Below are 23,370 nucleotides of genomic sequence, written 5' to 3'. Positions count from 1 at the left end.
AGAATCAAGTGCTATATCTCTCAAAGTTTGCTTCATGCCTATGCATTGTTTGTTGTGATTCACAGCACAACATTTTAGGTCAGCACAGCAATTTTCCATCTTAAAGCTATTTTTGACCTGACACTAATCTTTAAGTAGCTGCTAACACTCATGGGAAGTTCCACTTCCTGCAACGCTTGTACCCTTTGACCATCATAATCAAGAGTCTACCTTTGCCTTGAAGATATTCAAATACCCTGTCTTCTGCTCTCTTCGGGGACAGGGGTTTGAGAGATTCAGGACCTTTGGAGAAAAACAAACCTCTTATTTTAATCCTACTTATTTTAAAACTGCATCTCCTAATACAGGTAACTATAGGCCAGTTAGCCTAATATCGTCTGTTGGAAAAATAGCAGGGTCCGTTATTGTGGAAGAAATAGCAGGATATTTAGAAGAGCTTAACATAACAAAACAGTCTGCATGGTTTTGTTAAAAGCAAAACATGTTTGACAACTGTGTTAGAGTTCTTTGATGATATAACAAACAGTTGATAAAGGGGGACTGGTAAATGTAGTGTATTTGGATTTTCAGACCAAATCATATAGGGGGTCACATAAAAGGTTAATGCACAAAATAGGATCTCAGTATTGAGAGCAATGTATTATAATGGATTAAGGATTGGTTAACATGTGAAAGACAGTTGGGTTAATGGGTCTTTTTCAGGTTGGAACAACAAAACAGCAAACTGCCATAATGATCAGTTCTAGAATCTCAATTATTTATCTTTATCAATTACTGGGGGTGGGGAGCAGAGTGTAATGTATCCAAATTTGCTGATGATACAAACAAAAAGGTGGGAGGGCATGTTAGGATGAGGAGGGAAGAACTGCAAGGTGATAGGAATAGGTTGAATGAATGGGCAATGGAGTTTAATGTCAGGCACTATGAAATCATACACTTTTGTAGGAACAATTAAAAGACAATTACTTAAATGGTGAAAGACTCCAAAGAAATACATTGCAGAGGGATCTGGGTTTTTTTTTTTTGCATGAAACAAAATTAGCTTGCAGATGCAACAAACAATCAGGGTGGCAAAAGGAATTTTGGCCTTATTGCTAGGGGGTTGGAGTTTAAAAACAGCGTAGTCTTGTTCTAACTGTACAAGGAGCTAGTGAAGCTACATCTGGAGTACTCTGTACAGTTTTGGTCACCATATTTAATAAAGGACATACTGGCACTGGATGCAGTTAAAAAAAAATTCACTGGGCTGATTCCCAGGATGAAAAGGTTGACTTATCAAAAACAGCTTTTAATCATTAGAGTTTCGAAGAATGAGGGGTGATGTTAATGAAACACAGGAATCTGAGGAAGTACGACAGAGTAGATGTTTCAATGTTTCCACTCATGGGGTAAATCAAACCAGAAGACAGTTACAGAACATGGGTACACTCATTTAAAAATGAGAAGAAAAGGACTTTTTTTTCCCCCCCCCGAGGGTACAGAAGGTATGGAATTCTTTATCCCAGAGTGTGTGGGGGCTAGATAAAGTCATTAAAGAGGAGTAAGATATATGTTAGCAATATCAGGAAGTTAATGGCTATGCCGAGTTGGCATGAAAAAGGAGTTGAGGCTTGGGGCAGATCAGCCACAATCTTGTTGAATGGCAGAACAGGTTTCAGGGGCCAAATGGCCTACTTGTGCTCCAGTTAAATTTCTATGTAAAAGACAACATACCATCAGCATTGTACTGAACTTCAATTTCAATAAATGTTTAAAAGCTCAAAACTTAGCAATATAACAATATTGACAGTTTGAAACTGGTTGAATTAGATAAAGGGTGTGCAATTAAAATTCGATAGGGATGCAGCAGATCGACTGCGCTTTATACACTCCATCCAATTTCAACAATGTTATAAATATATGTCAGTTTATTTCTCCAGTTTGGCTTCAGTGAACAGCTGATCTAAAATCACATTGAAACAAAACAGACATATTATTCATTTCAGTTTAATTGGGGCAAATTATTTTTGGATCAATTTAGACTTTGTTTTATGATCAAAGGTATTACATTATAAAATCAATGTAAAACAAAGGTTAGTTTTAAAAAAAAAATCAAAAACTACATGAAAAGAAATGACACTGTCGTCTCTAGAGTACCTGATTTGATCAAAGGACAGTTTTAATCCATGGCTAGTCTGCATATTCAGATTTTATTGTGTTTGATTTATTATAAAATTGTATAAATAAGAAATAGAATTGAAAAAGTAATGCTCAAGTTATTTGTAAAATCTAGAAATATTACTATAAAACAGAATTTGACCAATAATTCCGAATTAGTGTTAATTTAGGATAAATGTAATTGCAAATTTTTTCCAGCAAAACACTGAAAAGTTCTAATCATCCCTTGCAATAAATACCCAAGTCAATAATTCATTTTAGATTCCTTGAATCAGGTGGCTTTTCTATAAAAAATGATATTTGATATTTCATTGTTGGAGATATTTTCTCCAATTGATGCCATGTCACTATAATAATAATTAATTAGACAGTTCAAAGAAAAGCATTTATGACTCAAAGCTAATCCAAGTCATCTTTGCTTTGTAATCATGCACTTTGTTATTTTGTTTTTTCCATGTGAAATTTATCAAAAGGGAACTAAGTGAAAGATGCCAGCATTGTTTAAACATTGAGTACACCACCATAAACAACAGACATGTGCTAGATAAAGCATTTATTTTTAGATGCCAAAACCTTTCACTGAAACCCAGTGACATCACCACAAAATGAAAGAAATATGAAAAATTTAAGGCATCACAGCATATAGTCAAGTACACAATATTGATAAAATGTCCTGTGCAAAAAGTACAAATGAACAATGATACTAACATTCTGAAGTGATTTTCCAAACACAATGGAGCTGACAAACTCAAGTACAGTGAATCATTTCTTAATAAATTGAATAATATCTAATATGAATTAGGTGTTTTTGGCAATGCTGTATTTCTGGTGATCATATACTGTATTTAGGCAATTCAGGTGTACATTCAGTGGCACACACTGAAAACACACGTACAAACATTCACTCACATCTATACAGAGTTTAATTATTCTATGACCCTTCACCCACATTCAATGCATCTCTACAATATGTTGAAAAAAATTTACACCAAGATCCAGACTATAAAAACTATGAAAAATTATGCTTCAAACAGCATATGATAGGACCATAAATTCTCATTTTAATTCTCAGTAGCGACCTCTACCATCATGATTCAAATTAAACAAATTCACTGCCTCAGTAAAGGTATTTCATAATTGATATAATAAAAGAGCACCTTGAAAATTAGATGTTCAGTTCTCTAACATTTGTAATTCCAATTGAGAAATCTCCAACCATAAAATTATCCAGTGTGCATCAAGAATAAATTCAAAAATAAAAGGAAAACCAATGACAAATTTGAAGATGCCATTTTCATAAATGGCTGATTTGGTTTTTGTGCCCTCTGTAACCTCTGCCTTCTCATTGTATACCCCCACCCCTTGCCAAAATTGTCTGGTTCTCAAATGTACACAGCCTATTCGTAATTACTGAGATTGCATTGATGTAAAAAGAACATAGCATTGACAATTTTTTTACATTAGTTATTCGAATTACAAATATCAAATGACATTCATTTTATTAGCTTGTTGTATTTTATGGAGGAAAATACAAATGAAAAAAGGGGATATCAAATTTTAAAATTAATGTCATACATTTTTGGAGAGGGATAGGAAGGCAAACACACACAGCACTTTCCCTCATTTGTAACACTGGCAAGATTCAGGTGCAACAAAGCTGCAGCATACCTTTGATTAAAAAAATTGTCCACCTTTTAAAATTAGCACGTGCAACCCAGACAAAATGGCACAGTAGTAGCACCGCACAATTCGCCTTCACTCGACTTCTTTTGAGAACTTTGTTTATATAAAATACAGTAAAGTTCGCAAAAATAAATGAATGGTTGTTTTAAAAAGGTGGATTAAGCACACACATTTTTCTTCTTAAAAGTGGGGAAGTGAAAGGTATATTGCATCTTTAAATGTTGGCACAGTTTTTAAGTATCGTCAGGCAGAGGCGCAGATGGTAGATATGGTGCAATAACATTCTTCCTGCAGTTGACCCTTAATCAGAACATAACATCAGAAGTCAGTTCAAGACGTGCACAACAGTCAAGTGATGGTGCAAATTGCCATTCCTCCTTGTAGCATCTACTCTTCCAAAAGGACAACTAAATGTATAAGAAAAAAAATCACTCCAACACTTCCCAATGTGCAGCAGATCAGGCAAATCCTCTATTAGGGTTAATGCTTATTTGTTCATTTTACTTGGCAAAAAGGTGAACATTACTGCCAGTCCAGCAGAGCTGGCTTGATATGTTAATGTTTATTAATATACAGAGTGTCATCTTCACTCTCTGTTTCATCCTGAAATTCACTGCTAAGAAGTGATTTCTTTGAGCCCATTGACATCATTCGGATCTCATCTTCGTATTCATCTCGATGCTGCCTCAAACGATGAAAGCCATCTTTTTGGTGATTGGACTTGACAGAGCAAACACACCAAACGATGCAAGCTGTCACAATTATTGCAGAAATGGTTGCACCTAATGGAAAAGGTAAAAACATTCCTTGTTTCATTTCCCTCACTTTGTAGCATTACGAAAGCTAGAATATCAAAGTATTCAACATATACATTCACATATGGAGAACAGACACTGCTACTGTGTCAAAAATAATTTAAACATTAAATGCAGAGATTAATATAATATTGAAATTCCATTGGGTTACAAATTTTAATGTAAGCCAAGGTAAATGCACACAGTTAAGCAAGCAAGTCAAAAATAAAACAATTGGCTTGCTAGCTTCAACTTTGCTATACTTCCACAATAAACACAGTGGAAAAGGTAAGTGTTTCACAGATTTGTTCAAGTTTCAAGGGACTGTGGAATAATTTAGTGTTTAACTAAAAGGATATCACAAAACCCAAGTTAAGTATGATCAAATTATTAATCTTTGATGATTGAAATTTAAAATTAGCAGTCTGTACAAACTATAGCTTACTTTGATAGAAATCTTAGCACAAATAACTCAATGCTGCCTCACATCAATTCTTACCTGCTGCTGTTACCACCAGTTCTCTGGGAAGGCCAAATAATTTATTATCCAGCTCAAAAACTATTAGCACAGAGGTGGCAGCTTCATAAGAGGATACAAACACCTATTATATAAAAATGTAATTAATACAGTGTTAATTTTCAAGCAGAGCAGAAGTGTAAATTATATTGCCTAAAAGTGGAAAAGACCAGAAAGCAAGTCTCTTCTGTAAATCATGAGGTCATTTAAGGTTTGAATAAATTTTAATGTTAGAATATATTGAATGAAAAGGAAAGCAACTACTGTACAGAAAATCTGAAAAGAAACACAATGCATATCTCAAGTCTGTGAAAAAGAGACAGTTTAATATTTCAGGTGCAAATGCTCAGATCCTGACAATCAGCAGTTTAAAAAAACAATTCTGGTCATTAGCATCACTGGCAAGGCCAGTTAACACTCTCAGTGCTGCCAAGCAACCAACTCCAGAAGCACTGATCTTGTGAAGGAAGTGTGATATCGTTCTTAAGTCAAGATGGATTGTGATTCAGAGAGGAATTTGCTGGTGATATACCCATGTGTTTGCTGCCCTTGTTCTTTTAGACAATAAAGATCTAAGTATGGAAAATGCTATTGAAGCAGCTTTGGCAGCTGCTGCAGTGTATCTTTTTCGTGGTATCCATTACTGGCAATGTGCAGCAATGGTGACAGGAGGGTCAATCAAGTGAATTCTGAGGAAGGATCCCTGGATCCAAAATATTAATTATGTTTTGTCTTCACAGATGCTGCCAGACCTGCTGAGTTTTTTTTCCAGGAAGTTCTGTCTTTGTTGTTAATCAAGTGGGCTACTTTGCTCGAATGGTCTCAAGTTGAGTGCCGTTGGAGATGCACTTGATGCAATCACAAGCCAGATTTGCGCATATAGATGCGGGGCAGGCTTAGAGTCTCAAGGTGAATTACTTGCTGTAGAATTTTAAGTATTTGACCTTTCTCATTTACAGTGTTTATATGGCTGGAACCCCCTCCGCTACAACCCGCTGTGGTTCAAGGCAGCCGCTCACTGTCATCTTTGAGGGCGATTAGGGATGGACAATAAATGCTGGCCCTGCAATGAAACCCACATTCCACATATTAAGAAATCTGTAGTCTAAGAGCATAATTAGAGAAAAGGGGAGGTGATGGCTTAGTGGTAGTATTGCTGGACTGTTAATCCAGAGACCCAGATAAAGTTCGGGGACCTGGGTTCAAATCCCACCACAGCAGATGGTGGAATTTGAATTCAATAAAATATCTGGAATTAAGAATCTAAGTCGGGAACACCACCACCTCCAAGTTCCCCTCCAAGTCGCTCGCCATCCTAACTTAGAAATATATCGCTGTTCCTTCACTGTTGCTGGGTCAAAATCCTGGAATTCCCTCCCTAATAGCATTGTGGGTCAACCCACAGCAGGAGGAACGCAACAGTTCAAGAAGACAGCCTCACCATCACCTTCTCAAGGGCACCTAGGGATGGGCAAGAAATGCTGGCCAACCATCGATGCCCACATCCCACAAAATGATTAGAAAAAAAAAATGATGACTGTGAATCCATTGTAGATTGTCAGGAAAAACCCATCTGGTTCCCCAATGTCCTTTAGGGAAGGAAATTGCCATCCTTACCTGGTCTGGCCTACATGTAACGCCAGATCCACAGCAATGTGGCTGACTCTTAACTGCCCTCTGGGCAATTAGGGATGAGCAAGTAAATGCTGCCCAGCCAGTGACACCCTCATCCCATGAATATATAAAAAAAGTGCTTAGATTTTCTACCTGCTTGCGCTGATGCTGGTATCCTGCTGCAAGTGCATCAACATGATGTGGCCCCGGAGACAGGAGAACATGGAAACAGCCCGTCTCCGAAGTCAGAACTTTGACACCCTCATTCAGAATAATATTTGCATTTGAAATTGGATTTCCAGCTTTATCGGTCACCATTCCACGTAAGCCTTTATGAACCTGAGGGAAACAATCTCAGTTTAGAAAATTGACACAAATTACTTAAAATAACCTTCGATTACATTAGGAAAACTGAAAACTAATTGGAAAACAGCTAAACAGACTTTTTCCACAATTGTACTTAAATTTATCATTCTGTCAATTTATATCGATTGAAACTGGAGAATATTTTTTAAAGTGATTGAGGATATTTTGACAATATAATTTCCCTCCACTATATAAAGATGGGAATACCCACCCTTTTTCCTTTACGGACTTCACATTCAGGTGTACAAATTCCATTTTCCTATTAATTTATGTAGATCACAATTGATGCCAATATATTCAGGACGCTTTGGCATGCAATTTAATCAACAGAGACAACTGTGCTAGCATAACATTTTGAGAACTGCCAAGACAACAAATATTGAGCAGAATAGATCAATAAATAAGAAATACCTGCACAAACAGAAGCGAATGTCACGGGTTGAATTGTCAGCGGTTGGGGCAGTATGGCAACAGATACCCCTGAATTCATGAGGTATTGGGCAACAGATGCTTACCTCAACAAGCATACTGAGTAAAGATTTCTTGTTCTCATTCCAAATTGTAGCAAGCTCTTTGACACGTGGGAAGTTACAACAGCCCGTGTAAACTGTGATTTCAGGACAGTGACCGTATGTTACACTAAAATCCTAGCGAGACAAAAATTAGAAAACAAATCCCTATGATAGGTGTTAATGAAAGGATTAAAACGTAACTATTTTATCTGAAAACACAAATTCTAATTATTTCTTGCTGATGAGAATTTTAATCACATACAAGGGAGACACTTGGCCTCAAACCAACAAAACTAAGCTTTGTAGAATATCAAATTTCAAGTGTGCTTTTACTATTGGTTGGACTTCATTTGGATTTTAGCTAGCATCACAATTCCTATTTGGAGAATTAAGTCCATTTTTCTCTTCACAGCTTGTAAGGGAGTCAGCTGAAGGAGCATGGACAATTAGATTGTTGCATTCTATGACTGAGAAAGTCCAAAATATCACTTCCAAAGGTTTACACTTTATGTTGCAGGATTCTGTACAGTTTACTTCATTTTGTGGAGGACCATGCTTTAGTACTTAAAATAATATCATTGACATAGTTTCGACATGCAACCAGCCATAAGAGGGCACTACAGGAAAACAGCACAGCACCTGCTTCTGCTGAACTAATCAGGTGTTGATTTTAAAACTAGAATGTCTGCCAGATCTTCACTTACACTTCTGACATTGGACTCATCACGACACACATTTAATACCCACCTTCATGCTATGCATGTGACCATGCCATTGTGCACCACGTACAATGCCACCTGGGATGTTTTCTTCTGAAAAGAGATTAAACCAATGAATGCTGTAAACTTCAGATGCCAGAAGCAAATTGAAATAAAGTACACAGCTCACCTATCAAATTTGACAACGTGCAGTTTGAAAATTGTTAGAGAATAACTGAAGTGATCAGAAATGAACATTTATAAGATCACTTGGGTTAGGAGCAATTTATTAGCTTGGACAGAGGACTGGCTAATGAACAGAAAGCAGGGAGTTGGGAGAAATGGATCTTATTCTGGTTGGCAAGATGTAACTAATGGAGATTGCAGGATTTGGTTGTCAGGCCTCAACTATTTACGATCTATGTTGATGACTTGGAAGTAGGGATGGAAAGTACTTTACCTAAATTTGAACAGAGTAGAATAGCACTTTGTCAATGTATTTGTACAGAAAAAAGTGAAAAGTTTAATAAGCCACTAGCACGACACCTAAACCAAAGACAGAAGTCATAAGAAGAAAAACAAGTAAAACTTCACCACAGTTCAATTAACAGCTCTTGGGTTCAGGGTACACTGAAAAGCTGGGCTCAAAATGCCATGCAGGGCTGAGCTGAGATCGTCATGCCTATACCATAATTCTGGGCAGCTGGAAGCCACCACAGTGCACCACATTAAAAGCAGGTAGGGTACCATAATAAATGGAAACATTTTTTAAAAAGCATAGAAAGAAAAAAATAGCAAAGTGGACTGAGTAGATTTGCAAATGGCATTAAAGTAGGTAGGAAAGTAAGCTTGGAATAAAGAAATAAGAAATTTACAAATGGATCTGGATCGGTTAGATGAATTGGCCAAAATTTGGCAATGATGTTAACATGGATAAATGCAAGGTTATTCATTTTGGTCAGAGGAATAGAAAGGCAACTTATTATCTAAATGGAGTTAAACTCGAGTGTTTTGGTGCAAAGGGATCTGGATGTCCTCATGCATATTCACAGAAAAGTAGTATGCGGATACAGCAGGTAATAAAGAAGGCAAATGAAGTTTGGCATTTATTGCTAAAGGAATATAGTATAAAAGTGGGGGAGTGTTGCTGCAACTGTGCAAGGCATTCGTGAGATCACACCTGGAGTACTGTGTACAATTTTGGTCCCTTTGAGGAGGGACATAGTTGCACTGAAGACAATTCAGAGGTGGCTCACCAGACTGATTCCAGAGATTGATTGGCTTGCCTTATAAAAGAGAAATCAAAGAGCTTAGTCCTATATTTTTTGAAGTTTAGAAGAATTGAGAGATGTAATTGTGGAATATAAGATGCTAAAGGGATTTATGAAGTTGATGTAGAGGGGATGTTTCCTCGTAAGGGAATGTAGAATGAGAGGTCATAGTATTAGGATAGGAGTGGCAGATTTAAGAGATGCGGAGGAATTCTCTCAACGAGTCATTAATCTGTCCAATTCACTAGCCCAGAGTGTCGGGGATGCTGGGATGCAGTAAATTTAAGGAGGATACAAACAGATTTTTGATTTGTAATGGATTGAAGGGTAATGGAGAACAAGCAGGAAAGTGGAATTGGGGCCAAGATGAGATCTGACATGATCGTATTAAATGGATCGGCAGGGTTGAAGGAAAAATTGCCTTCTCCTGCTCCTAGTTCATATTTTCTTGCAGCCTTACTGCAGGAAACTCTTGCTAACAAATAGCCCAGATAATAGCATAAATTTTAGCAATGCAAACCTTCCTATCTGACTCTAATAGGAATTTCCCCTTTGAGTGCATTAGGATTAGCAATCTTACCCTTAATTTAAAAGATATTTCCATGTTTATACAGTTTGTACTAAGCCTCTGATATAGAATGCTTTGTCAAGTTTCCAGATCCATCTCAGAATTGATGTAAAGAAACTCAGCTTGCATCAATTTTATCATCTTTGTCATGTAGGGGAATACGATTAACTCCCTGGCATACATCTTTGAATGTAAAACCATGATGATCGATTTAATTTTTCCTTGGTGTTTATCAACACAAAAAATGCAAACTAATCACATTTTATGTCAATCACCAATGTACTGTGGAAACTGGGATTTGAGGAGTGCATCTAGAGAGAAGTTGACAATGATAACATTTTCTAAATACACTGGGAAATTAGACAGCAATGGAATTCCCTAGTGTTGAAAATGCTGCAATTATTCTTCTCCCATGGCATAGTGACACATTTCAACAGTCAGACTTTGTTGGCCAACAGATATCAAATTTTATACCCATACTGTTTTTTGACTATCATATACAATACTAAGAAGAGCTCTTGTGGCACAATGGTAGTATCCTTTGCTTTGAGTCAGAAGACACTGGTTCAAGTCCCAGCTGTTCTGGAGATGTTATATGACTGGGAAAATTATACACACAGCACAAGGTAAAAAGATTCCAATCATCTTTAAAAAAAAAAAAAAAAATCAATGACACCATCAAAAATCATCACTTTTTGAAACATGGAATCAAAATATTCTTTAGATTTTAAGTCCAGATTTTCAGCATCTGCAACATGTTGCTTTCGGTTTATGTCAATTTAATTTCACTTCTACAGCCTCCTAGCACATATCATAAAATACTGTATTTTATCCATATGACCATAAGAAATAGGACAGGAGTAAGCCATTCAGTTCCTCAAGCCTGCTCTGTCATTCAATAAGATCATAAATGATCTGACATTCCTCACTTTCATGTCTTCTCCATAACCCTTGATTCTCCAACTGATCAAGAATTTCTCAGTTTTAAACACACACAAAGACTCTATCCCCACAGCTGTCTACGGCAAGGAGTTCCAAAGACACTCAACCCTCAGAAGAAATTCTTCCTCATCTCAGTCTTAAGTTGGCGCTCTGTTATTCTGAGACTATGCCCTCCAGGTCCTAGCCTCTCCCATAAGGGGAAATCATCCTCTTGGCATTTACCCTGCCGAGCCCCATAAGAGCCTATGCATTTCAATGAGATCACCTCTCATTCTTCTAAATGTCAGTGAATAGAGTCAAAGTCATACAGCATGGAATCAGACCTTTCAGTCTAACTAGTCCACACCAACCATGCTCCCAGACTAAACTAGACACACCTGTCCACATATTCCTCCAAACCTTTCCTATTCATACACTTATCAAATGTCTTTTAAACGTTGTAATCATACCTGCATCCACCACTTCCTCTGCCAGTTCATTCCATAAACAAACTGTGAAAAAAAAGTTGCCTCTCATATCCTTTTAAAATCTTTCTCCTCTCACCTTAAAAACATACCCCCTAGTTTTGAACCCGCCCCCCCAGGTGAATTTTCTATTCACCTTATCTACACCCCCCATGATTTTATAAATCGCTATAAAGGTCACCCCCAAAGTCCCAATCAACTTAGCCGTTGCTCATAAGACAATCCTTCCACACCAAGGATCATACTAGTTAATCCTCTCTGAACTATTTAAATAATGCTTTGTTCTCCCTTCCTAATGAACAACTTCACATTATATACTCCATTTGCCACCTTTTTGCCCACTTACTTAACATATCAATATCTCTCTAGACGGTTTCTATTCCGGTTGCATCTTGTCTTTGTATTTTTGTGTTGTCTGCAAATTTGGCTACAGTGCATTCACTTCCTTCCTCTAAGTCATCAATCTGCATTGTAAACAGTTGTGGTCTCAGCACTGATCCCTGTGGGACCCCACTGGTCACAGGTCAGCAACCTGAAAAGCTTATGTTCTAGTGCATTACTTTCATTTCACACATTTTTACTGATTCTTTGTGGAATTTCCTTTTGTGCTGTCGATTTACCTACAATATTAGGCTGCTATATTAGATCCCAAATCTTGCTAGTTGGATGTAGGCCAGGAAACCACAGTGAACAGGAAGGCTGACAGGGTTCAGTAGCCAAAGGGAAAAAAAACAGGAGAGGTGAGGAAACAAGCTGGATAGGATATCCAGAATTCATACAGACATATAAACGAGGAGCAGGCCGCTCTGATGATGGTTTCAAACCAATTTTTTTGCCTACCCCTGATAATCTTTGACTCCCTGGTTAACCTTAAAAGCATTCAATGGCCTTACCTCCACTGCTCCAAAAAAAAGTTCCAAAGCCTCACAACCCTCAGAAAAGAATCCCTTCTCATCTCAGCCCTAAATAAGGCATCCCTTATTTTTAAAAGGTTGCTTCCTAGATCTAGACTTTCCCACGAGGAAAAGTGTCCTGTTCAATTCCACCAGATTAAAACATCTTTAGATTGTAGGCAGGAAATCGGACTTAGTCAAAAAACTTTACCTGAAAACTTGATGTGGGGTTACAAAATACATGATGGCTTGTCAAAATTTCCAATGTTAATGCAATTTTTTTGATTTAATTTGTGCTAAATGAAAGTAATAGTGAAACCAAACAGCGTTAGATATTATTGTAAATTCTCACCTGTGTTATTAGGACAACCTGGATGACCCAAATGCATTTTGGGGTGATTGTCAGAATACACAGTTGCCAAATATTTCAGAGTTTCCTCATTTGCAACTATTGAAAAAACAGATCAGGTCATATGCAAGTATTAGAGGAACAATGAGGTAGTTTTCTACTTTTACAATACACAGCAAAACATTACTGATAAAACAAGAATTTTTGCTTTTTGTCACAACAGCCCTTCAAATGAATTTTTATTGCAAATAACTTATGAATATGTCATAATAAACAATTACTGATTACAGATTTTTCTGAATGCAAAAGATGTCAAATCTCCCATTTATAACCAGATTTGGCTCTTTGCGCCTCACTGTTTTTTATTATCACACATTCAACAATGAACCATCAAAAGAAAATAGGTAATATCGTGTGCCTCATGCCTTCATAATTTCTTTTATTCAAATGTAATACCCTTGCTAAAGATTGGTTGGGGTTTTGTAGAAAAGAAATAAAAAAAGTTACAAATTATAAATGAAATGGTAAATAGTTATGTAGATGGGAAAAGACATTCTGGAACAGAAACTCCAGGACTCCAGCTCTGACATCTTTGCAGCTTCTAATACATACACTTCAGGAGGAAATTTGGCGCTGCATTCAAAGTCGCCATACTTCATTTACTCTTCTCACCTTCCATCCATGTAATTTAATTGCGATGACTAGATGAACCCCAGCCAATACTTTTTTTTTTTAAAAACTCATTAGCTTGTAGATATTAAAACTAATTGCAACTTTCCTCTACTTCAAACTACCGTAAGAGCTTTACCAAACTCCAACATAGTAACCAAACCCAGAACCACCCCGTTTAGTAACAAAATAACTTTACAGAGTCTACACGAAAATAGTATTCAAATTTTCACTAGTTGGACAAAGTAAGTTGAATTTGATGTAGAATAAACATGGGGTATAATAAATACATACCTGTTTGTACAGGCTTATCGTAAGGATATGTGGTGAGAAGAGAGCCACCATCCAAAGCAACAGACAATGTAAATCCTTGGTTGAGGATCAGTTTCTTGACTATCGCTTTAGTCTCAGGTTGCATCTCTGAGAACTGCTCAGAGGAGTTTCCTGGTAAAATACAAATCTTCTACTTTTAATATTTGCAATGCAGTCTTAAAGATATCCAATTCCTAACCAGTCGGAGAGAAAATGCCACTAGCACTAGTATTTGATTTGAAAAGAAATAATGGAAGAATCGTAGTACCCCATGTATAATATTCAAAATGATGTACTATGAACTAAAGAATGATTTAAAATATATAGTGAATTTAGCATATTAATTTTTAAATAACACAAATGAAAAGCTATGTTAAAATCCAGGATTATTCAGGGAGTTGAAAACAGCAAGATAATTCATTTGGGTGATGTGTCGAGTTTAAAATTGAAAATTATCTGGGTACATAACTTAAGTATTTCTAACAATTTAAACTAAATGTATTGAAAAAGCCATCAATTCAGGACTCAGCCTTCATAATTTTTTCCCTTCAATATGTTAACCCAACCTGTTCAGATATGTTATGATAATAGTTGTGGCTTGAAACGGACCTTGTGGTTCAGAAGTAGGGACTGTACTACTGTGCCACAAGCTCCCATTCTTCAGTTTTGTTGCAATACTAAAATGTTAATTAATAACTTTGCCGAATGACAGAAAACATCATTAGGTTAAACAATTTCTCCCTTGGCTGAACTCAAGTTAGTCAGGGTAGCGTAGTGATGAGCAATGATCCGAAAACAAAACACATCTCCATTCTAAGGCAATGAGCTAACTTTGCTACTTGCTAAACACAAAATGTACACAGCATGGATGCGTTACAACAATATGGTTATGACAGGGTCAAAATATGGTTTGAAACTTTAGTTTCTACACAGAAAGTGATCCGAAAATCAGTACTCTGGGTCAGTGTTGGAAGTAAAACAGCTGCCAGCGCTAATACATTACCCATGAAATCACTGTCCAAATCTTTTCCATTTACATTGGTCAGCCCAATTTTGGACGTACACTGCCCCTCTTGGGCAACTTCTCTACCATCTGGGTTCACTGATGGTACAATCACAATCTTTGTCTCTTCAATCAACTGGAGAGAAAAAAAGTTTTAATTTAGCTTTCACTTGCTTAGACAATAAGTCTTGAAGTACAAAGCTTAATTAACAAGCATACTTTACAACAATCATACTTGAAATATGAACAAACTGCAGTTAACTTGTGTTCAAAATTTTACATCAATAATTGAAAGACAAAAGCCAAGAAATTAAATGTGAAAAATATTTGTGACTGCAACAGGAAGTCACATTACATTCTTAAAAGTTAATACAAACTTGAAATTAAATATATAAACCATCTTTAAATGTTTTCAGAGCTGAACTTTACTTATGCGCACGAACATCCAAGATTCCACTATCTGGTGCTTACAGTTATGATGTGATTCAGAAACCACAGATAGAATCTAATGGTTTTCATCTTTCACACAATCTTGAATGCACCTGCATTGGCTGCATGGATTTTGATTGCTAAACTCAGCTTTAGCTCCTTATATCAAAACTACCAAACTTTCTTTTGATGTACACTGGGCAATGGGAGTTGCCAAATGGATTGTGCTTGAAAGGGCAATTATAAACAATAGTATTACATACCATTTTTTATATGTTGGGTTCATTAGCACTTTCACCATCAGGGAATATGACAGCAATGGTCACATGTTAAATGATACGACTGTCATATTGCCACCGTATACTTCATGTTATCCAGAATTATAAAATTTTACAGCACAGGAAGAGACTCTTTTGTCTGGACTGACTTATTAATGCAATTAAGGGTCTGGATCTACCATCCTTAGGGGCAGCAAATCCAAGATTGTCAACATCCTACAAATGAAAAGATTACTCTTCAGCGTCCCTTCTTTTGTGCTTCAACCTAATGTGGTCTGTGTTGACAGATGGATTGTTGTGATCCAGTGCATCCAAGCCTCTCAATTTTTGATTAGAGTGTATCTCTCCTAAGCCTTAACGTTCCAAAAAAATACAGCCCCAGCCTATTCAATGTTTTCTCCGGACTAAAACTTTCCTGTTCTGGCAATATCCTCCCAAAATCCCATGTACCACATTTCTAATTGTAATCACATCCTTCCTGTAACATGGCAATCAGAAGCACACACATTGTGCTCTAGCATTATCTAACTAGTGCTTTATGCAGTTCTGGTATACTTCCTTACTCTTGTGTTGTATGTTTCAGCTAATAAAGGAAAGTACCTTCAGCAACCTTATCTATGAGAGATCTATGGACATGAAAGGTAACACTGCAGTGCTCCTTTACAATTCTACTGCTCCACTACTTTTGTGTATTCCTGCCCGGTTTTCCTTCCTCAAATGCATTCGTTCAGTTCTCAAGTTTTCTGTCCACCCGACCCAGCCTATTGATATCTTCCTTGAGTCTAGAGGTTCCTAAATGCAACAGTGCCAATTTTTTTTACTGTCTGCAAACTTTTTAATCAGGCCCTGACACTTATGTCTAAACCACGGATAGAAACTTTGAAAAACGAGCAATTCAGTGCAGAATCCCACCGTAAAAGAACCTTTCAATCACAGAAATACCCATTAATGCTCTTTGCTTTCTGCCACTGAGCCAACTGTGTATCCAATTTGTCACCTACTCATTAATCCTCTGTACTTTTATTTATCTCACTGGCTTTAACAAACCCAAATAAAAGCCTACCTGGATTTTAGTACGGCTGTGTATCAAAGGGATTCTCATCAGGCAGCCTCAATTCTTCCCTCCTGTACCCATTTATCATTACTAGGGGCAGCACAGTGACTCAGTGGTTAGCACTGCTGCCTCACAGCGCCAGGGACCTGGGTTTGATTCCACCCTCGGATGACTGCGTGTGGAGTTTGCACATTCTCCCCGTGTCTGCGTGGGTTTCCTCCCACAGTCCAAAGATGTGCAGGTTAGGTGGGTTGGCTGGCCATGTTAAATTGCCTGTAGTGTTCAGGGATGTGTAGCTTAGGTGGGTTATAGGGGGATGGGTCTGGGTGGGATGCTCCAAGGGTCGGTGTGGACTTGTTGGGATTGTAGGGATTCTATGATCTTATCACTATTAATGAGTTCGTTAAAGTGAACACACAACAGCAACACGAGAAAGAGGGAAAACTGACAATGCTGGAATTAAAAAGAATTAATGTACTGCATCAGGAAAAGAAAACTAACATCAGAAACGTGATAACAAAGTGTAGAGCTGGATGAACACAGCATCAGAGGAGCAGGAAAGCTGACGTTTTGGATCTGGACCCTTCTTCAGAAAAGTTTTTCTGAAGAAGGATCCAGACCCAAAACGTCAACTTTGCTGCTCCTCTGATGCTGCCTGGCCTGCTGTGTTCATCCAGCTCAACACCTTGTTATCTCAGACTCCAGCATCAGCAGTTCCTACTATCTCTAACATCAGAAATGGGCCTTCCGATGCTTCAAAAAATATTTGTAAAGAAAAGAATTAAAATGTTGGCAAGCAAACCCTATAGAGAGAGAGCAAGCGAACCCGAGAGCTATGTTCATTGCACATCATTCTGATCGTTGCTGCACTAATATAGTTATGAAATCTGGCCAAATGGAGAGAGACAGAACTCTGCTTGGTCATATCATCAATACCTGACATTTCAGTATATTTGTCTAGGTTGGATTCTGTAGCATCACAACCACGAGAATTTGCAAATGACATAAGGGTAATTTGGAGGGTGAACTGTGAGGAGGTTGCAGAGTGTGATTTGGACAATTTGGATGAATGTGCAAAGGCAGGGGAGATGAAGTATAATTTGGACAAATGTGAAGTTATCCAATTAGGGAGCATAAACAGGAAAGCAGATTATCTAAAGGTGGATAGATTGGGAAAGAGGAGGTGCATAGACCTGGGTGGCCTTGTATATCAGCCACTGAAAGTAAGGATGCAGGTTCAGAAGGCAGCAAAATGTATGTTGACATTCATTGCGAGAGGATTTGAGTACAGGAGCAGGGATATCTTGCTGCAATTGTGCAGAGCCTGGGTGAGATAGCATTGTGTGCAATTTTTGTCTCTACTGAGGACAGATGTTCTGTCTATGGAGGGAGTGCAACAGAGGCTTATCAGACTGACTCCTGGGATGGAAGGACTGACACATGGAGACACTGGATTGCTTAGGATTATACTCACTGGAGTTTAGGAAAATGAGGGGGATCTCAGAAAAAGTATAGAATTCTAATAGGACTAGACAGGGTAAATGGAGGAAGGAGGTTCCTGATGACCTAAGAGTCCATGACCAGTGGTTACAGTTTAAGGATTAGGGTAGGCCATTTAGGACTGAGTTGAGGTGAAATTTCTTCACCCAGGATGGTGAGCCTGTGGAATTCTCTGTCATAGAAAATGGTTGAGACCAAACCATCAAATATTTTCAAGAATTAGTTAGACGCTAGTGGTGGTAGTAGTAGTACTTCTTACTGCTAAAGGGATCAAAGAGAATGGGGAGAAAGCAGGAACAGGGCACTGAGTTGGAGAATCAGCCATGATCATTTTGAATGGCGGAACAAACGTAGAGGAACGATTGGCCTACTCCTGTTCCTGTTGTGTGTTTCTGATTATAGTAACACAGATAAACAAATTCCAATGATACTGGTATTCACAGATAAGTACAACTTGAGCAAAGTGACAATTGTGTAAAAACCAAACATCTTAACTATGCACATCTTCCACAGAAGATGCACATTAATGGACAGTTTTTCTTGCATATTGGGCTCAAAGCAGCAATCAGCCAAGTACCTTCCACATACACCTTAGAAAAAAATTTAACAGAATTTTTTTGCATCGTAGACATTATTCCCAGACAGCATTGTAATAAATTTGTGAATAATTTTAAATTGATAGAACTTTCAACAAATGTCCTGGATCTGCATGTAGTTGTACTTAAGCCTTGAAAGATGCATTGATGAGATTTACCTCCCTTCTATTCATGAAGGAAGCACTTATTGCCCCCTAAAGCATTGTATAAATAATTGGGATATTTGAATTCAATGGGTCAGCTTTGAGAAATTGGATATTACGACGAGCTCTGAAGCACTTCCTTTACAACGAAAATTGGCAATATTAAATTTGTTGCTGAGCCATTAATGGCAACATATAGACACATTAATATCGTGCTATATAACTGCAAAGTTAATGCACATAAAAGAGTTCTTTCCACAAAGGATATGTTGGTATATTAAAGAGGACATTTTTCAGAACATGCAAGTCATGAAACTTGGTAAATAAAGTATTTATAGCTGCAGAAATTTCAGCATTCAATTGCACAGGAAGGTATTTACAGTTTGTAATTGCTGCCAGGAAATGGTATATAAAATTTTAGCAACTCCTGTCAAGATGTTATAGTCACTGGTGGCTATACATGCAAATGGAAAAAAGCAAACATATGATTTTATTTGGTCCAGGGCTTGACTGCCATTGAGCCAATAAAAGAGGGGGTACAGTACAACTGTTAAACATTTATCTAATGCAGAGAAAATACAATTTTTACAACATTCTCAAACAGCAAAATATGCTTAACCAAATCAGTCATTGTTCCATATGTAAAGTAATTACTGTAACCAAGAATTCCTAATCAAAGTCTAAATTCAAATATAAATTGCTGGTGTAAATTCTAAAGTTAATTTTCATTACACGGAGGGCAAATGTCAGACACCAAGTCATGCCAGCCTCACTGATAAGAGGCATTGCCAACATGCTCACCTAGTCTTCAGCAAACTACACAAAAAGATACTTGCAACAACTTGAAATTTAAATAATTGTGGTGCCTTTACTGTAAATTTATTAAAATCTAGCGACGCTAGACAAACACAGCACTGTCCCAGGATTCTTCCGATATGTAGATTGCAGTTGCTTCCTGCTTAAAAATAGGGTGGGAGGAAAGATTCAGTCAGTCTGGAAATGTGAAAACACATTCTTGATTAAAGTAAAATTATGTGGATGGAGGTTAAAAGCAATTCACAAACACTGGCCAAAGATTCCACAGAATAATACGTATACGTAGTTATATAATGTATTACTACTAATTTCAGAAGAAAATGAAACCAAAATTTCTATCAATTATCCATCTTTCATAATAAGTATCTGCTTAAAAATAGATATTGAAGGAAATAGTCGAAATGCATGGCAGAATATTACCTTTGTAATGGCTTGATTTTTCCCATAAAGAATACAAAGAAACTCTGCGAATGCTAAAAGCAACTCTGTTCCGACAGGTGCATTTCCATGAACTCCGGCAACAAATTTAATCTTTGGTTCTGCAGGTTCTTTTATGCCAGGTTTATCTGATATTTCCAGGGCCCAAATATGGCGGACTTCTACACTTTGACCCAAACTTTGTCGACATGTAAAGTAAACAAAAAGTTTAGTTCATTTTGGTACAAATCTATGTAGGTTTCCTTGTTAATAAATATCTCAAATTGTAAACGAATTTCATAAAAATTGTCATAAGAATTCAATTCATAAGAATTGTCATAAAAACCTATTGTTCTTTTGAAAAAGGAAATCTGCCGCCCTTACCTGGAACACTCTACATATGACTTTAGACACACCAATATGGTCATGACTCCTAACTCTCTTCTGCATGTACCTAGCAAGCCACTCAAATCAAGGACAATAAGGAATGGGCAATAAATGCCTCATCAGCAACACATACGTCATGAAATAATAAATAAAACGGGCAATGTAAGTTACACAAACATAACAGAAATTCTGATTTGGCCAAAGATAACAAATTTGAAGACATTTGTGATTCCAAACAAATATGAAGGAATTAAAACTTTACCAGCAGATTAAAGACAAGCAAAAGGATTTATTAAAACATGAATTTAACTGAGGTATTATGACATAAAACATCAGGATCAAATGACTTATTCAACCTTTGGTCATCAACTTTAGGATTTCGATTTTAAGCAAACTGGTAGGAAGGATCGTCCAAAATACCACTCAATCTTCCCAATCACGTGGCATAGAGAAGTACTAACATATTAAGCTGTGCAGGTCATAGTCATACACCCAAATGATCATAGGCATTAGGTCCTCAATATCTCATGCACCAAGTTACATTATTGTGTGTTATGGTCAGTAAGAAGGCGATGAGCATTATTGAGGTAAATTTCCACAGAAACAGAATCTTCAGGCCTGCCTAATAGTTTAATACAGAGTACCTGAAAGAAAAATAATATCCACCTTCTCAATTTGGTAATTGTTGGGTAGTTACTCTGTAATCCATGCAGAACTTCAGTCAGGTCTTTATAGTCGTGGTAACGATCAAGACTGAGATCAACAAGTGCAGATGAAATCATATGGTTCAATCCTTCTTCAGATGACAAAGTCTTTATAAGTTGTTGAAACTCCTTCCCAGGCTCTGCTGAGGAGTTGGTCAGTACTTGATCATTATTGTTGGCATAGCGATCTGCAATACGTGAAAGAGTGAAATTGACTTCTACAGCCTCGTCCACAACAGTCACATTCCTCGTCATCGGGATATACCTGCAATAAATGAGGAGGATGTGGCTATTAAAATTTGGTAGCATCATTTTCCCTGGATTGAATTTTTGAACAATGATTTTGTATATTTTCTTTTAGGCTCAAGAGTCTTTACCCTGCCTTCAGTAAAACAATTATCTTAACAAAAACAGAAATCGCTGGAAAAGTCAACAGTTTTGAAGGATCATTGGACCCAAAACATTAACTCTGCTTCCTCTCCACAGATGCTGCCAGACTTGAGAGTTTTTCCAGCAATTTCTGTTTTTGTTTATTTCGGATTCCCAGCAGCCACAGTTCTTTTGTTTTTGTTTGTTATTTTCTTAAGATGGGAAATCTTGCTAACTCAGTATTAATACACTTTCGTCAAAATTTTTGAGAAACCAAGTTTTGCAAAAAAAATCCAGCTGAATTTACAAATTACGAAAAATTATGTAAAATTAACATATATAGCTCAGAACTACTGAATTAACACCTTTAAAAACAACTTTCCCCACTGCATTATAGCGAGACCAAATTTAGTTTCAGTTATGATATATTGAAGATACTCGCAGTAGATTGGGTACTTTTCCAACTGTTTTTTCTGGAATATGTGCAGATCTCACTCCTAGCATACCACTTCACTTCAATATCAAAAGGTAGATTCCCTTTGAAGCACAATGATAATTGTTTTCCTGCACAAATACTGGCTCAAATGAAGAATTATATAATTTAAAGGAAGAGTAGGCCATCCAGCCCCTCAAGTCTGCCCCACTACTAACTAAGATCAAGGCTGATCATTCTGTAATTAATCACCCATAGTTCTGGATTCACACATAATTGGGAACTTCCTCCCAACATCAAGACCTCTCAAGATCAAGAAGACTAATGCTCACTTTGTTAACTCCTTCCTTTTTAAAATATTTTAAAAATCTCTATCTACTTTTATATTTCTGGCCAGATTTCTCTCAGACTAATATTCCCCGTCTCAATTTTTTAGGACACTTAATTTTTCTTTAAGAATGACCCAAAAATTAAAAAAAAAAAGGAAGAGAAGCATTGGAGAAAGCGAGCTAGATATATTACAGATAGTAAGTTTCTAAAAAAGCACTTTTTGGAAATAAAATTCAAGTGCTATATGATTTCTTATAATTTTAAGTGCTTCATTGCTCACACAATTACATGATTTAAGGACAGTAGCATCTTTTGTGCCAGTCTTGGCGATATGATTCACATGCAGCACATTTCATTGTATCATACCCTCTAGCAGAAGCAGTAATTTTATAGACACCAGGAACAAGCAGGCGCCAATAATCTCCATCTTTAGCAGATCTCACTGGATGGTTCACTTCTGCCACGATAATGGTAGCATTGTATATCCCTTTTCTGTTAGTGGCATCGAGTACAAATCCCTTGACACCCTTATGGACCTAATGTTAAAATATTATTCAAAGAAACGTTAGTTTCAGTTTAAAAAGGTAGCAAGATAGACAGTTACCAAATTAGCTACTTCAGCCACCAGAATAATTTTCACAATAAATGATTTATTAACAGCTAATTAGGGAACACAAGAATATTGTATGTTACAAAATTACTGCTTTTTAGCAAATAAAAATGATTTCAGATATTAATATTGCTGAATTACATGTTTATTTCGAAGAATAATTTCAATATTTATTTGCCCAAATCCTAGGTTAAGCATCTCTGCACGAGAGTCCAGGGTCCCAAAGACAGATGGCTCAAATAATCCAGATGTAGATAGCAACATATTATGTTTTCCATACGTCCTATCCAGGGCGAAACACACTAAGCACCTCACCTCAAATCATGCACCCTGGCTTATAGCATCCGTATTAAGTGTAACAATTTCGAATTCTCAAAGATCAGGACTTGGAATTCATTTTGGTTACGCTCTACATACCATGTTTATCTGCTTAAAAGCAGATAACTCAGTAAATCAGTAACCCATCCTTGTACATATCTAAATCTTTCGTAA

The 23,370-nt window shown here is 37.0% G+C and overlaps 1 protein-coding gene across 1 annotated transcript in view; it reads right to left on the bottom strand.

Moving 5' to 3' along the window:
- Positions 1–2,693: 2,693 nt before the first annotated feature.
- cpda (carboxypeptidase D, a) overlaps positions 2,694–23,370 on the bottom strand; it is a 64,190-nt gene continuing 43,513 nt past the window's right edge. The window contains exons 11-21 of the mRNA XM_020518683.2: positions 22,635–22,804; positions 21,099–21,401; positions 20,049–20,244; positions 14,813–14,948; positions 13,792–13,941; positions 12,832–12,927; positions 8,391–8,455; positions 7,647–7,778; positions 6,919–7,104; positions 5,134–5,236; positions 2,694–4,622 (exon numbers count right to left, since the gene is read on the bottom strand). Of these exons, the coding sequence (XP_020374272.2) occupies positions 4,396–4,622; positions 5,134–5,236; positions 6,919–7,104; positions 7,647–7,778; positions 8,391–8,455; positions 12,832–12,927; positions 13,792–13,941; positions 14,813–14,948; positions 20,049–20,244; positions 21,099–21,401; positions 22,635–22,804 (1,764 nt within the window). The 3' untranslated portion in view covers positions 2,694–4,395. The remainder of the gene's footprint in view (positions 4,623–5,133; positions 5,237–6,918; positions 7,105–7,646; positions 7,779–8,390; positions 8,456–12,831; positions 12,928–13,791; positions 13,942–14,812; positions 14,949–20,048; positions 20,245–21,098; positions 21,402–22,634; positions 22,805–23,370) is intronic.

The sequence above is a fragment of the Rhincodon typus genome, chromosome 26 (assembly GCF_021869965.1).
Source record: "Rhincodon typus isolate 14 chromosome 26, sRhiTyp1.1, whole genome shotgun sequence".
Lineage (NCBI taxonomy): Eukaryota > Metazoa > Chordata > Chondrichthyes > Orectolobiformes > Rhincodontidae > Rhincodon > Rhincodon typus.
Note: the sequence above shows the minus strand (reverse complement) of the source record. Positions and strands in the feature narration are given on the sequence as shown.